At 57.2% G+C, this 15,076-nt stretch overlaps 2 protein-coding genes across 4 annotated transcripts; one reads left to right on the forward strand and one right to left on the reverse strand.

Moving 5' to 3' along the window:
- The first annotated feature begins 433 nt into the window (after positions 1-433).
- Positions 434-9,999, forward strand: PCGF2 (polycomb group ring finger 2). 3 transcript variants are annotated; one of them, XM_080679798.1, is made up of 10 exons: positions 434-694; positions 6,306-6,456; positions 7,067-7,163; positions 7,431-7,486; positions 7,577-7,627; positions 7,852-7,960; positions 8,123-8,177; positions 8,268-8,363; positions 9,057-9,137; positions 9,617-9,999. In XM_080679798.1, the coding sequence occupies exons 2-10, from the start codon at positions 6,345-6,347 to the stop codon at positions 9,992-9,994; spliced, it is 1,035 nt and encodes a 344-aa protein (XP_080535924.1). In that variant the 5' UTR covers positions 434-694; positions 6,306-6,344; the 3' UTR covers positions 9,995-9,999. The 3 variants fall into 3 exon arrangements, with proteins under 3 accessions (XP_080535924.1, XP_080535925.1, XP_080535926.1); XM_080679799.1 differs by lacking the exon at positions 434-694 and having other exon boundaries at positions 6,121-6,456; positions 9,617-9,725; positions 9,876-9,999; XM_080679800.1 differs by lacking the exon at positions 434-694.
- A 1,718-nt stretch (positions 10,000-11,717) lies between these two features.
- On the reverse strand, positions 11,718-14,726 carry CISD3 (CDGSH iron sulfur domain 3). The gene is made up of 4 exons (XM_080679801.1): positions 14,433-14,726; positions 14,096-14,131; positions 13,437-13,556; positions 11,718-11,913 (listed from the first exon to the last, which is right to left on the reverse strand). Exons 1-4 carry the CDS (start codon positions 14,469-14,471, stop codon positions 11,734-11,736), a joined length of 375 nt encoding a protein of 124 aa, XP_080535927.1. The 5' UTR covers positions 14,472-14,726; the 3' UTR covers positions 11,718-11,733.
- Between the last annotated feature and the right edge of the window lie 350 nt (positions 14,727-15,076).

Genomic DNA, 15,076 nt, shown 5'->3' on the forward strand with positions numbered 1-15,076 from the left:
ACAAATGCAGATGTTATTTCGAAGGGAGTGTTATTCGAGTGAATGAAAAGGACCCAGACGCGTGGACGTGCACGCGTCGCGTCCCTCGCCCGGGCCCAGCGCCCTTTAGCCGAGGCAGGGGGACGGCAAAGCGAGCCACATTGCGTGAAGCCCAGTCTGGATTTCACCATTTCCTAGGCGTCCCAACTAGGGGTGGGGATCGCAGGGTCAGGGGGTGGGGGGCGCACACGCGTTTTCTGGGAGGAGGAGTGAGCTGCGGAGAAGAGGATCCTTTCTCCAGGGCCGGGGCTGTCTGGGAAGGGTAAAGGGCTGTCCTACTTTAGGGGGCCTGGTGCCCGGGGGCAGGGGGGCAGCCGCGATAGCCTCTACCCCCCTCCTCCTCTGCCCCTCTCCGCAAACACCCTAAAGGAATGAGGTCACGTGGGTGGGTAGTGGGCGGGACCTACTCTTGTCTGGAGGAAAAAAGCCATTTTGTCCCCCCCCAGCCCCGGTCCCTCCCCTCCCCCTCCATCCCCTCCCCCTCCCCTCCCCTCCCCTCTCTTCCTCCCACCCCGAGCCGCTTTCGCAAACTCCTTTCTTACCGAAGGTTTCTCCCCTCCCGCCGCCCGAGCGAGCGACACGGCTGGGGTCCCCCTCCCCTCCCTTCCCTCCCTCCCATCCCCCCCTCCCCGAAACCCACAGACCCCGAACCCAGGTAAGCGGACACGGACTGCCCTTCCCTTTCCTCCTACTACCCCGTAACCGTCTGGGGATTGGGACGGGGGCCGGCGCATCCTCTCCCACATCCCCGTGGGAGGAGGGCGCTGCGAGCCGGGCCTGCTGCTCGGGTCTGCGTCCCACCCCCGCCAGCCCTGATCTAGCTCGCCCGGTCCGCCTTTCTTTCTCCCTTTTTCCTCTCTCCCTTTCCCTTCTTTCCCTTCCAAGATGGCCGAAGCGGATTCCCCTTTTAACGATTTGGCGTCTCCCTGGACCACCACCTCTTTGTGCCTCCGCTCCGTCCTAAACCTGCTCCCGAGGTGGCGAGGGGGAGGGTCCGAGGCATCCACAAAGGCTTTGGGGCTCCGTGTGGGGTGGATGTCTGCCCCGCTAGCCCTCCCCAAGACCCAGAGCTGCCCTGGCTCTCCCCCACTGCCCCCCTCGGCCTGGGGAGGGGTCGCTCTCTGTTTTTTTGGGGGACACCCGGGCGTCGTGGACGTGCAAAGACTTGAGGCCGGGAGGAAGGGGACATGCTTTTTTATTGCTGCGGGGCCGGGGGAGGGCGCTCTTTCCTGCCGGGGTCCCGGTCCTCTAGGGCACCTCCCCCAGCCGGTCCCTTTCCCCCCAATCCCTGGACTGGGCGCCCCGCCCCCGCCCCAACCACCTAAGCTGGGCCCCGCGGAAAGTTTGGCTCTAGGGAAGATAGGAGCGGCCACCCGGTAACCGGGGTCTCCGATCCTCTGACCCAGCTCCGGGGGCAGCCGGGGCGGAGGGGGTGGAATGGAAATGCGGGGGAAGATTTATCGCGGCATTTCCGATCGCCAGCGGAGGCAGGAGGGGTCTGACCGACTGGCCCCTCTCCCACTGGGGGGCCGGGCTGCCCCTTCCTTCCCCAGGTCCTCCTGCTGCTAGCTCTGGGGGGGAGGGGGACCCCTGGGCGAGTAGACACCCCTGTCCTTCCTGTCTTCGCGTTGGGCCCAGGCATGCCTCTCCCCTCCCCCACGGCCCCCATCTGCCCAGAATTGCTCCGGATGGCTGGAGGAGGCCCGGGTGGTGAATTTGCCTGCAAATATTATGGAAGTGCCCCTGGTCTTTGTCTCTCAAGAGTTACCCCTTATCTCCCACCCCTCACCCCTGTTGCCTCAGTCTCTCCAGGGCTTCCTGTAGGGGGGAGGGGAGGGGGCGTCCCTTGGTCGTCTCCCACTTCATTCTGATGCCTCCTTCTCTGGGCCTCTTGCAGTTTGCATCTGTTCCTGAAACTCTACTTTCTCTCCTTCCTCCCCCTTCCACTCTGTTCCAAGGTGTTAGTACTTGGAAAAGAAGCATAAAGCCAGCTCTGTTGCAGTTTTTTGGTGGTGAGGTTTTCCCAGGGGTTCCCTCATTTGGAGTTGGGGGTTGTGTTCTTAGAGCTGTCTTTGGAATGAGGCAGGAAACAGACCTGGGACTTAGCATCCAGACACTGTGTAGCTGGGTGGGGTTCAAGTTGAAGTCCTAGGGGGTGGGGGAGGGGAGAGGGCAGGAAGGGGACTCTCTGCTGCCCTGGCCTTGCCTGAGAGATCTTGGTGGATGGAGCTGTTGCCATGGGAATGGAGACAATCTGAAGAGGAAGAAGTTATATCTTTGTGCAGGTCAGATGCCCACCCCACTCTTCCAGGCTGTGGCCCCCAGAGGGGAGGTCAGGAGCCGCATTGTCTTCGTTGCCAGGAGACTTATAATTTACACTGGGTGGACCAGGGCTGGATGTCGGGCTGTGTGCTCCTGGATGGGGGTGAAGGTGGCTAAATGCATCTGGCAAATGTGGGCTGGGCTGTGGTCTGGCTCTATGTGTGATGGGGTGTGTCTGTGTGTGTGTCTGGCCAAGTATCTGTCTTGCTGTGTGTGCGCGCGCGCACGTGCTGTGTCTCTGGCCTTGTGTGTAGTGAGGGTGAGAGAGATGGAGGAGGTGTGTCTGGCTCTGTGTGTATATTTTGGGTTTTTGTCTTTGTTTGATCTTCGGGAGCTAGGAGGTGGGGAAGGGAGGGAGGATGGCGGGAGCCCAGCATCAGGAGGCTAGGAGCCTTCTTTGAGTGCTGCTGGTGGGGGAGCAGATCCTCATCCCGGGAAGACTGAGAGGGTGACAGTGCTCCCAGGTGGATTGCCCATGTTCCTCCCAAATCCTTGGGGCTCACACAGTTGCACCTACGCTGTTGGGAGAGGAAAGGACTCCTAGATCCTGCGGTCTGAGTCTTGACAGTACACTCTGGCTCCCTGTGCTTCTGGACAGCCTCAGTTTCCCCATCTGTACCATGGCAGTGGGAGGAGGGCTCTGTTCCCTCTTTGTACTTCAAGGTGAGAACGTGTGCTGATTGTCATCTTTGGCCAGACTTTGACCCCTCCTGGGAGGCTCATCGAGTGGTCTGTCTTCTAGGGAACTTGGAGCCCTACTTTCCCCCTTCCTGGATGGAATAAGGCCAGGCTTATTGGCCTCCGTGCCAGTGTGTAAAGAGCACTGGACTGGGAGCCAGATCGTTTCTTGTCCTAGGACTGCCACTGTGTAACCTTAGACAAGCCACTTCCTTCCGAGTTTCTTCATCTGTAAAATGAAATGACGGACAAGATGCTTTCTAAGACTCTTTCTACCTCTGCGATTCTAGACGTCTGGATGTGTGACCTTGAGTGACTTTTCCCCAAGACCTGGAGGTTTTCTCTTGAGGGAGTTGGGCTGATTTCCTTGGGAGGAAAAGAAGAGCAAAGAATGCTGCACCTGTGCATCCAAAGGAGCAGAGGGACCTCTGGGTTGTCAGAGATTGGCTATTTCTGCAGGGGAAAGAGAAAAAAAAAAAAAAAAACACAACAAAACTGACGGCAAGAGAGGCCTAAATCTCGGGGGAGCTTCCGGAAAGAGCTTGGTGAAAACAAAGAGATGCAGGGTGGTCTTTATTAGCAGGGGACTTTGAGGATGAGGAAAGACAAATGCCAGGCTTGATGGAAGGAGGAGTTGGAACTGGGTGCTGATCAATCTCCTTTTCTGCCGCTATAGCCGAGACCAGGGGCTCCAAGGCCAGAAGCATGGGCTGCCCAACTGTTGTGCCCTGTAAAGTCAGTGGTGTGGGGACAGGAGACACTGAGGGACTTGGCCCCCGGCTGGGGGAAGGCATTGGAGGTGGGTGATGGCACTCAGGTCCACTGTGGGGATATGGTTGGGGCGGACCTGTTAGAGCCCCCAGAACTCCACACAGGCCACTTCCCATGGCCCTTGGTTCCCCTTTTCTGCTTCTTGGATTTGTCTCTCCTTCTCTGTTCCCCTTGGGCTATTCCCATCTCCCAGCCTCTTTCTTAAAGTGATGATGCTGACGGTCCAGCCACCTATCACCCCTCTTCCTTCTGCTTCTCACAACACACCAGCCAGTTGCAGCTAGAGAGGAACTGGGTGTCAGTTGTAGGGCCCTGAGGCTTCCTGGTCGGGGGATGAGATGGGGAGGAGGTCCTTGGGGGAACAGGTAACCATGGCAATCAGGTGAGGAACCAATCATGGCTTCTCCCCAGCCCCAGAGGTAACGATCGGAGGTTCTGGGGATGGGGTAGGTGGAGAGTCACAAAGGGGCTCATTTCTTAAACGGGAGATACAGGAACATTTTATTCCTCTATAAGCACCACAGCACTTTCTTTCACTTGCACATCTAGAAAGGACCTTGAGGGATACTCTGGGTCTGAAGGCTCACAAATGCTCATGGGAGGGGGTGGGGGAGGGTTATGGCCATATGCCCGGGAGCTCCTGTGTGTTGAGGCCATAGTCTGCTTGGCAGCAACTAGGTGGGAATTCTTAACAGCAAGTGTCTGAAAACACAAGTGTGTGAATGAGGCGGCCAAGACAGTGTGCAGAGTTATGTGTTTGTGTGTATATACGTGTGTGTATGTGAGAGAAAGAGAAGGGGGTATGACATTCACTGATAGCAGCCTGGACCCCCCAGCATTATCGGAGCCCAAAACGTTTTGTGTCTGCCTGTGCACGCACACAGATTCATTGGGACGCGGACACAGACAAGTAGTCATACAAAGTACCTTTGGAGGCCCAGACAGCACGTATGCGTCTGATATTACACACACCCAGTGAGACGGCCACTTGGAGTTTGTTCTTTCCCCTGGATGGTTGTAATAATATTTGGGCATCTTGCCAGGGACCAAGTTACCATGGAAACAACCAAACAGTGGAGTCACTAGCAAGCCTGCTACATAATTGTGAAGGGGGAACCCGTGCAGGGAAGGCAGAAGGAACCCACCCTGTGTGTGGCCAGAACCGCTCTCCTCTGGCTGGGCCTGCGGGTCTCGGCCGCTGCCTCCCTGCTGGCTCTCTGGGCTGGCTTGCTTGCTTGCTTGTTCCGCTCTGTCTGCCCTGCTAGCTGGTGTTTCTCCTGTGTGTGGCCTTTGTGTCTCTCCGTCTCTCTCGGTCTCTGGCCAGCCTCTGTTGGCTGCTTGGGTCCTGGCCAAACGCATCCTGGGGTCTCTATAGAAACTGCTGATCCCGGCTGTGAATTTCTGGTCCTAGAAAACCCAATGTGGTGTCTTTAGAAATGCTTCTGGAAAGGAGAGAACGGTGTATGTTGTAAAGGAGCAGTTGGGACTTGGCCACCCGCTCAAGCCCCACCCCTTGGGCTTTTACTCTGGGAAAGAGGAAGAAGGGAGGGGCCATCCCTTCTCTGTGCAGCTTTGATTTTTTTATATCAAGAAGTAAGAACATCAGCCAAGCCAGAGCTGGGCTTTGCCTGACCTCCCGGACCCTGCCAGAGCCTGGCTGGGTGCTCAGGTGGGCTGGGGACAGGGAACTTTCTGCCCAGCCTTGGCAGGCATCTGTGAGCCTGTGGTCTGTCGCTGGACAGTCTGTGGCAGGTTGCAGAGGAGGTGTCACCAGGTGGGAGTGGTGAGTGGCAGTGCCCACGTGGGGACATCGCTGCGTGTGCCTGGGGCGGGGGTCCTGGAGGTGTGTGCTTGTGGGCACAGGTGGAGCGGCGTGTTCCTCGGTATTTCTCGCGTGAGCGTCAGGCCTGGAACCTGTGTGGTCAGAAGATGTCCAGGTTGCTGCTCTGGGGCCGGAGCTGGATGCAGAGCCAGAGAACAAGTGATGGGGTGCCCCCTTCAAACTTAAAGCTGCGTGGAGGAGGAGCAGATGGGAATGGAAGGAGGGCAGCATGGAGTAGAAAGACAAAGTCAGGGGCCTTGCATCTGGAGGGGGTGAAGGGGCAGGGACAATTTATTCTTTCTCTTCTTTTCTTTTCTGGAGGTCTACCTTATTTGAGTTTCCTCCTAGCTCCTAGCACTCACTTGAATTGGGACTATGGAGATATTTTAAAAGTCTGTTCTCTTCCATTTTCCTGCCTCCCCACATCCTTTGGAAAGTTGGGTAGTACTTCCTGTGGTCTAACCTCAGTCCTTCCTGCTGCTCCTGAGGTGGAGCTGATCTTGTTGCTCAAGGTGGGGTGAATCTCCAGAGCCGCCGGCACCCAGTAAACACTCAGAGGGGGCCCAAAAGAACCAGACCCTTACGTGCACCCCATACAAGGCAGAGAGGAAGGGCCTTGGCCTCAGAGAGGATGTTGGATCTTTGGGTTTCTAATTCCACTTTTACTTCCCAGGGTGACGCTCCCCGGCCCCCCAACCCCCTCCCCGGCATCATGCATCGGACCACACGGATCAAAATCACGGAGCTGAACCCTCACCTCATGTGTGCCCTCTGCGGGGGGTACTTCATCGATGCCACTACCATCGTGGAGTGCTTGCATTCCTGTGAGCTGGGTGGAAGGGCTGCTTCTCAGGATGGGCAGCTTCTGCCTAGGTTGGGCGGGGGCGGAGCGGGGGGCACTGCCCAGGGAAGGGCAGAGCACAGACCCTGCCCTGAAAAGTGAACGTGTCTCTGACTGGTGGGGGTCCCCAGGTCACAGAGAGGCTGCCTGGGAGGGGAGGCTGGAGGTTTTGACCCAGAGTTCTTCCAGGGACTTTCATCTGAAATCTGTGGCTGAAATGTCACCCCCTGAAGACGCAGGTGCCCGTGGTGTGCACTGTGGCCTCAGGGGTAAAGGTCGAGGACCCCGGGAGATGGGTAGCAGGCTGGCTGTTGTTTGTACTCCATGAGGGGAGCTTGGGACTTGGGCCTCACCGTATACATGACACATGACACTGGCCTAATCCACACACATAGACACATAAGATTGTCCTCTCCCAAGGACGGATACGGGCCATTTGTCCTTTCTGAGAACAGGACCACGTTGGCCCTCTGAACAGGCCTAAACTGCTGGACAAGGTGGAGAAGGGAGACCTGAACCTGAACAGAGGGGCTGGGGGCTGGGCCTGGTTACAAAGGGGGCTCTGACTCCTCCCTCTCTCCATATCCCCCAAGTCTGCAAAACCTGCATCGTGCGCTACCTGGAGACCAACAAGTACTGCCCCATGTGTGACGTGCAGGTCCATAAAACCCGGCCGCTGCTGAGCATCAGGTGGGCCTGGCACTGCCCCGCCAGCCCCTGGAGCCTCCGGGTCTGCTCCCCTCTGTCCCTCAGCCCTCCTTGTTCCTGTAGCCAAGGTGGCAGGTCGGGGGGAAGCCCTGGGCCTCCTCCCTCCCTCTGGGTTGTATCCAGCTGAGAAGTATTGGAGGGGCAAAGACCAGGCTCTGAATCTAAGGAAGGGAGGCGAGAAGTGGGATCCCTGGCTGGGGAGATCAGGGTGAGAGGGTTGTTGATAGGGTCCTGTATGTTTTTTTCCAGATCTGACAAGACCCTCCAAGACATAGTCTACAAATTGGTCCCTGGGCTTTTTAAAGGTATCCACACACCCTTCCTCCTCCTGTCCCCCGCCCCCCCATTTCCCAGCCTGTTGCTCCCTCCTCACCCTGTTTCCTTCCCTCCTTCAGATGAGATGAAACGGCGGCGGGATTTCTATGCAGCATACCCCCTGACGGAAGGTGAGTTCATGTGTGTGCTCCCAGGCCTGGGACCATGTGAGTGTGTGGCTCTGCCCAGACATGAGGGCCGGATGCACTGGGCTGTCCACCCTTCATGCACGACCACGCCATCTCCTTGGCTCAGAGGATGGCTGGGCTCACCCCACTGAGCGCCGAGATTCTGGGTCCTTGGTGGGGCTCCTTTCCCCGATCCTAGGCAGCCCCTCGGTTTTCTCCTTTTGCAGTCCCCAACGGCTCCAATGAGGACCGTGGTGAGGTCCTGGAGCAGGAGAAGGGGGCTCTGAGTGATGATGAGATTGTCAGCCTCTCTATCGAGTTCTACGAAACTGTCAGGCAAGTCTGTCCTATGCCTGGTCCTTTTGGGGTCCTGGGCTGGGTCACCCCCTTCTCCCACCCAGCCCCAGTCCCCTGGAGGGGAGGGTCTTCTGGATGTGTGTATTGGGGAATCCTGCCTGAACCAAGGTCTCCCTAGCTTCATTCTATCTCCTCCCCCAGGGACCGGGAGGAGAAGAAGGGCCCCTTGGAGAATGGAGATGGGGACAAGGAGAAGGTGAGTGCTGGGGCCTGCCCAGGAGTGGGATGTGGGCTGGGAGAGAGTGCCTGGGTGGCCCATAGCCCTTGGGTGCCTCTCCCCTGACAGACAGGGGTGCGCTTCCTGCGATGTCCAGCAGCCATGACCGTCATGCATCTCGCCAAGTTTCTCCGCAATAAGATGGATGTACCCAGCAAGTACAAGGTGAGTCCCTGGGCCCTTTGAAAAAAGTGAGTGTCTGTGCGGGGGTGTGTCTGACAATGTGTGCATCCCAGCCATTGTTCAGGTTGGGCTGGGTGTCACCCAGGGCCTACTTGGTTGTGTAATTGAGCCCAAGTAGACAGGTAATTGAAACCAAGATTAGGGTGGGGCAGTCTGCATCTGTTGAAACCAGTGTGCAGACTACATGGGAAAAAGGTGGGGAGTGTGTGTGTGTGTGTGTGTGTGCGCACACGCGTGCAAAAACACAGGGTCTTATCTGGGGCCAGCTGGCTGAAGGAAGGCCAGTCTGAAATTCCAACAGAACTCCAGGGCATTGCTTCTTACACTTGAATGAGCCTGTGAGCCCTTAGAGATCTTGTTAAAATGCAGATTGACTCAGTAGATTCTGCATTTCCAGCAAGCCCCCAGGTGCTGCCAATGCCACTGGTCTACAGAGCACATGTTGAGTATCCAGGGTCTGGGACAGTGGATCCCAAACTTTATGTCCGAATCACGTGGGGAGCTTTAAAACTCAGCTCCTATCTTACCAGCTAACCAGAATATCTGGATCGGAGCACTGGCATTTTTTAAAGCTCCCTGGGTGACTCCTGTGCAGCCGGGTGAGAGCCGGTGCTCCGCCAGATCCTTCTCACCTGGGCCTTTTCTTCGCCCGTGGTATTCGCCCTCCTTCTCCAGGTGGAAGTTCTTTACGAGGACGAGCCGCTGAAGGAATACTATACCCTCATGGACATCGCCTACATCTACCCCTGGCGGCGGGTGAGCAGGGCTGGGAGGGGACCCCTGCAGGTCTGGCATTGGTCTGTGCCCACAGGGACCACATGAGCACCCTGCTCTAACCACAGACAACTCATCTCTTGTCCCATGAGCTGGCCTTGTCCAGGGTGGCCCACCTCGGGGTCTCTCTCTCCCGGAGCCCCCACACTCAGGAGAAAAGGATCTTTGGGCAGATGACATGCCCCAATTTGGGGTCAAGAAAGAGGGTCTGGTGGCTGGGGAGGAGTAAATGTTGCTTTCTGCTCTTTGGCCTCCCTCTCTTCTCTCCAGTCTCCGGTCTTACACAGTCTCTCTGGGTCTGTGTGCCTTGCTCTCTCAGTCGCAAAGTCTCGCTTTGCTAGGTCCTCCTACTCCGCTGGGTCTCTCTAGGGCTCGAGCTTTTCCCTTCTTCCTCTTTGGGCATGATGGGGTGAAGGTGGGTGGCTGCCTGGTTAGCCTCTCTCCCCCAACTCTCCCTGCAGAACGGCCCTCTCCCCCTCAAGTATCGGGTCCAGCCAGCCTGCAAGCGGCTCACCTTGCCTACAGCACCCACCCCCTCCGAGGGCACCAACACCAGTGGGGCATCAGAGTGTGAGTCAGTCAGCGACAAGGCTCCCAGCCCTGCCACCCTGCCGGCCACCTCCTCCTCCCTGCCCAGCCCAGCCACCCCCTCCCATGGCTCTCCCAGCTCCCATGGGCCCCCAGCCACCCATCCTACCTCCCCCACTCCCCCTTCAGCAGCCAGTGGGGTCAGCACAGCTACCAACGGGGGCGCCTCGAACTGCCTGCAGACACCATCCTCCACCAGCAGGGGGCGCAAGATGACTGTCAATGGAGCTCCTGTGCCCCCCTTAACTTGAGGAAAGGGACCTTTCCCTCCTTTTCCAGCCATGCCTCTCCACCCCTCCACTTTTTCTGGGCTTCTGTTTCCACCTCTCCTACTTTTCCCCAGCTCCTCCCACCTTAGGGGTGGGGGGTGGGTTTTATAAATAAATCTCTCCCTATATATATATGTACATAGGAAAAACCAAATATACATACTTATTTTCTATGGACCAACCAGATTAATTTAAATGCCACAGGAAACAAACTTTATGTGTGTGTGTATGTGTAGGGGATGGGTATTAATTTTGAAGGGGTCTTGTGTAATTTGCTCTACTCTATCCTTGGGGGTGCCTGAAAGTGTCCTGGAGGGGCCACTTGAGGCTCAGTAAAGCTTTGCCCCATCCTCCTTGGGGGGGATGCAGGGCCCACCAGCCCCCAAAGCTTTAGGCACAACTCTAACTGGCTGTGTATGGGTCCACCCTCTCTCTCTCCCCATCTTGGCTGCTGTCCTGCCCCGACCCAGCCAGCCCCCCACCCCCTCATGTTGAATGTGCAGAGACTTGCTAAGACAGTGCCTTTTACAAATGCAGTTTATTCCCTGGTTTGGGGGAGCGAGTGGGTGGTGGAGATGGTATCTGCCTTCCCTCCTCCTCTTGCAGTGGAAACTTTGTGCAAAGCATAGATAGTTCTGCCCTTTGTTTTTTCCCTGTGTGTGTGGCCTTCGCATCGTTTTCCTTGTGGAAGAGAAGATTCAGGCCACGGGAGGCCTCCGCCCTTGAAATTCCACTGTGGCTCTAGCATTGTGAACCACTTTACCCCCTTGTGCCCCCACCCCCACCCAGGAACCCACATCAGCAAGCCTGGTGATAAAGTCTCCCTTGGGGACCTGGAGTGGAGAGGTGGAGTGGGGTTAACCTCAGACAAGCACAGACCCCAGATTTTGCTAAAGGCAAACAGCCCTCCAGTCCTCCCCCAACCCCCAGCTGAGGCCCAGTCAGGAAAGAGCCTCAGGGGCAGCTGAAAGCACAAGACAGACACTTGTAAGCTCTGTCCTCAACTCCATCCCGAGAGGTCAGTGGTCCACCCCTGAGGGGCAGGCCCCCATAGCTCCCTGCCTACCTGTTTTCTTCCAATGTACATAGGTCAGATCGGGGAGGAGGCAAGACTCTGTCACAACCTAGGTGTCTGGGGTTGGGTCCCCCCAATGGGTTTGTCTGTGTTTGCACCTCGTCCGTTGTCTGAGGTGCCATGACTGTACCCTCCTCCCTCCCCGGGACATTTGCATCTCCTGGCTATGTAATAAATGCTGCATATTCTCCAGAGCCTCTAGTTCTTTGGGGCAGAGGGGACAGGGAGAGGATGGGTGGGTCCCCAGGCCTCCTCCTCGTACCTCTCGTCTCTAGGCTCAGCCGGCCTTGGGAGACCCCGTATGGAATAAACCGGAATTGCCTCTATCCTGTGGCCAGTCTGGTGCCCCCAGACCAGGGTTAGGAGCCGGAGTGGGGGTATGTCCCGTGCCTCACCAGTGACCACAAGAATACCATTCTGGATGGGCAGGCTTGTTTAATGCCACCTTCTCCACCTGCAGGTGCTAAACCAGGCACCTGTTCCTGGCTGCCCCAGGTTAGAGACCTCAGGCTATGGGAGCAAGTCCTTTATAAGCCAGCTGGGTACTGGGGTCCCTGGATAATCACTAATTGGCTCGGCGCGCACTTTCCTTCCCCACAAAAGGGGTGCCTGTCAGAGAGGCCTGGGGCTGATGAGCAGCCACCCTTCAGAGTGGGGAGCCCACTTCTGCCTTCTGCACCCTCTCGCTCCTGTGGGTGCCGTCGCAGTACGGGGGCTTCTGAGTGGCCTTGCAGGTACACAGGGCCACCATTCGGGTCTCCTGGGCTTTGAACTTGAGTGGGGAGAGGCCAGTGCGTTGGAAGAAGTGGGAGCCATCACAGAAGGGCTGGTGAGGGAAAGAGAAGTTAAGAGAGCTGGCCCCACCTGATGGGGTGGGCAGGACTGGGAGGAGCAGGGCACAGTGGTTAGGGCTCAGGCTCCCGAGTGACACTAGTTTACCTCTCATTTGTAATGTGAGGATAGTAAGAGTTGAGTTGTCCTAAGGAAATAATTTATTAGGCACTTTGCATACAGTAAGTTTGAGTCATTACAGCATTAGTCTCAAGGGCACAAGGACAGAATTTCCAAGGTGAAATGGGCCCTTAGGTTTTACACCAACAGTTTTCTTTTTTTGTGTGTTTTTTTTAAATGGCCCAGTCTCCACTGGTTCATGAAATTCATTTCTTTCCCCATACTGGTAAAAACTGGGTTGGAGAGAGCCTGCATGCATCACAGGGCTTTAAGACTGGGGGTATCAATTTTTTTTTTCAAATTTTTATTAAGGTATTATATGTGTACATATCTTACCATTGAGGGGGTATCAATTTTTTGGCTCCAGGAAATCACTGGGCATATTATAGGGGAGTGGGTGTAACAGGGAGGAAGGGGATGTCCTATAGTGAACTGGCTGCCTGGTGCCAGCACACACTCCTCATCCATCCCGGCAGGTGCTCGAGCAGAACTGGGTAATGTAAACTGAGGCCTGTGGAGGTGCTGTGACTTGCTATTGCTGGGCCTCTTGACTTTGGGGCCAGGGTGGGGTAGGAGGAGAGCTGAGGGAAATAAGCTAATAAGAGTCAGCCACTCTCCAGCTGCCGTTCCCTTAGCCCTGCTCCAAATCCAATCAGTGGCAAAGCAGGGCTGCTGACACCAGGCCACACTGCTTGGCGGAGGAACACGGTTCAGAGCTCAGCGTAGGAAGGAAAGGGGCCCTGGAGGCTAAGAATGTGGACCAGGTGCCGGCTGGATGAAAGGCTCCTGGGGCAGAAGGGAGCAGGCAGCCAGGCTGCGGCCCTGCAACCAGGAAAGTCAGATAAACAGAAAGGGAAGGGTTTTCAGAAGACGGGGAAGGGGCACTGGGGGGCAGCAAAGCTGGGCAGTCTTCCCTATGATGGGGTCCCAGGGCTAGGAACCTTTGGCCCAGATGCTTCTTAGGAGCAAGGAGAGAGGAAGAGATAGACAGGCAAGCCCCTCTGCTTAGAACAGAGCCTGGAATGAGCCTCTGAGAAGGGAGGCACCAGAAGCAAAGTCCAGAACCCTGGGCTGGGGGAGTGGGGGTGCTAGAAGAGGTCAGTGTGTGTGGGGGGGAATGGGACATGCTACAGTTTCAACAATAAAGATGTTTACAATCTAAAATAAAAATAAATGAAATTTAAAACAACAAAAACCAGAAGCCTGGGTTCCACCCGCCTGGCTGTGTGACTGAGTTTCTGTATCTGGACTCATCTCAAAGGGTTGATTCAGACAACAGAGCTCAAGGCTATGGGTGCGCCAGCCTGAGTGTTTTTTCTTGAGAGGGAGCTCTCGGGACACACCCTGCGTTCCCAACCAGGGGTGTCATGTGTCAAAGGGAGGGGGAGGTCCTCTCACCTGCTTCTTGCTGCGGCCACACACACACCACCTGTAGGTTTTCCCTGCCACTAGTTCCACCTTGATGGGTGTTTTCAGGGCCACCACAGACTTGGCTGGGGCTTTTGGAAACCATTTGGCCTGTGGCAGGGAAGAGGAGGGGCTTGGGGTCAGTCCAGGTCCTGGAAGCACTTTCTTGCCTATGGCGGCCAGTGTCCCACTGGCCCTGGCTTGTGGCAGGCTTCCTCTGTGATGACACCCAGCAAGGACATTCCCCCCCCCCCGCCCCTCCCCAAGACACCATAAGTACCCTGAGCTCCAGATAGGAAAGATTTCGAGGCCATGTAGGCATTCAGGTTTGGAGACCGAGCTGCTTTCTCTGAAAACCCTGGCTCCACCCTGGGGTGCTAGGGAGGGGAGGGCTGGGATCCTGCCAGCCTAAGCCGCCCGCCGACGGCACCTGGGGCTTGGTTTATCAGGCATCGCTGGCTCCCTGCCCTGTGCCCTCTGGTCCAGCCTGCCTCCCCTGAGTCATCAGGAGGTGGCTACAGGCAAGCGGATCGCAGGCTGGAGTCCAGAAGGCAGGGCTGACTCTTCCTGGTTCCCTTCCCTGGCCTCTGCCTTTGGGGTCTCTGGGCCTGGAGAACTTGGGCTTGAAGGGAAAACTGGGGGGTACTTACCAGCCAGGAGGAGATGTCACGCCTCTGGTTCAGCTTCTGCAAGGCACGTAGTCATCATAATACAGTGATTTGGAAACAGAAAAATAAAGTCAATGGAAAGCGGAAGGCGTCCAGAGGAGAGTCATCTGGGAAGGAAGAGATGACCGCTTATGGATGGAGGAGAAATGAGAGGGTAAGAGAATGGGATTTCAAGACGGGAAGGAGAGGCCCTGGGGAGGTGCTAGCACGCAGCAGGAGCTCAGGGGGCTGCTCAGCGAGGGGCAGGCGGGCTGGGCTTGGGAGGGGCACTGGGTGCGGAGAGGAGGGACGGGGCAGCGCTGGGGCAGGGGATGCTCACCCAGGCCACTGGTCGCAGGAGCGCGCCCAGGCCACCCATGCTGGGCCTCGCAGCCACGCCACTCCGGCTCCGCCCCGCTCCCGGGTCACCTTTCCGCTTACTCCCGCCTCTAGCCCGCCCGGCTCCGCCTTGGCCGGAAGACGCCGCGGGATTCCGCGCGGGTGGGGGCCGGAGGTCTGCGCGGCCCGGTACAGCCCCAACCGCGGGAAGCCAAGCCGAGTGCCGGTCCGGCAGCCTCCTCGGGCCCCCTGGGGTGTGGACTGGCTGTCCCCGTGCCCTCTTTGGTACCCGCAAGTCTGCGGAATGACCCGCGGGGCATCGCCTTTCGTTTCCTCGCGTGCGCTCCAAAGTCACACCCCCACCCCCACCCGCGGGCGGGGGGAGCGGGTACCCTCCTGGGAGCCGTTTCCTCCTGCTGAGTCTGGCATTGTTTCTAGGAGTGCGGGGCGGGCACACCTTGGGAGCTGGTTAAGATTCCAACAGCCCGGCCTACACATCACATCCTTGTGGGTGGGCGCAGGTATCTCTGAATGTTCACCATGCAGTCTCGGTATTTTGTGCATTCTGGTGCACTATTATTCCGAGTGCTTGAAGAACTGTAATAGACGCTGCCCCCCTCCCCGCAAGGCTCCCACAGTTGGCAG

This window comes from Plecotus auritus, assembly GCF_963455305.1.
Source record: "Plecotus auritus genome assembly, chromosome: 7".
Classification (NCBI taxonomy): Eukaryota; Metazoa; Chordata; class Mammalia; order Chiroptera; family Vespertilionidae; genus Plecotus; species Plecotus auritus.

Bases quoted from the DNA above. Each gene is read 5' to 3' on its own strand.
- CISD3 (XM_080679801.1), bottom strand. From the start codon at position 14,471: ATGGGTGGCCTGGGCGCGCTCCTGCGACCAGTGGCCTGG. The intron at 13,557-14,095 runs GTAAGTACCCCC...TCCCTGCCACAG, and splicing joins GTGACATCTCCTCCTGGCTG to GCCAAATGGTTTCCAAAAGC. The intron at 11,914-13,436 runs GTGAGAGGACCT...TTCCCTCACCAG, and splicing joins GTGGCCGCAGCAAGAAGCAG to CCCTTCTGTGATGGCTCCCA.
- PCGF2 (XM_080679798.1), top strand. From the start codon at position 6,345: ATGCATCGGACCACACGGATCAAAATCACGGAGCTGAACCCTCACCTC. The intron at 7,164-7,430 runs GTGGGCCTGGCA...GTTTTTTTCCAG, and splicing joins CGGCCGCTGCTGAGCATCAG to ATCTGACAAGACCCTCCAAG. The intron at 7,961-8,122 runs GCAAGTCTGTCC...CTCCTCCCCCAG, and splicing joins GAGTTCTACGAAACTGTCAG to GGACCGGGAGGAGAAGAAGG.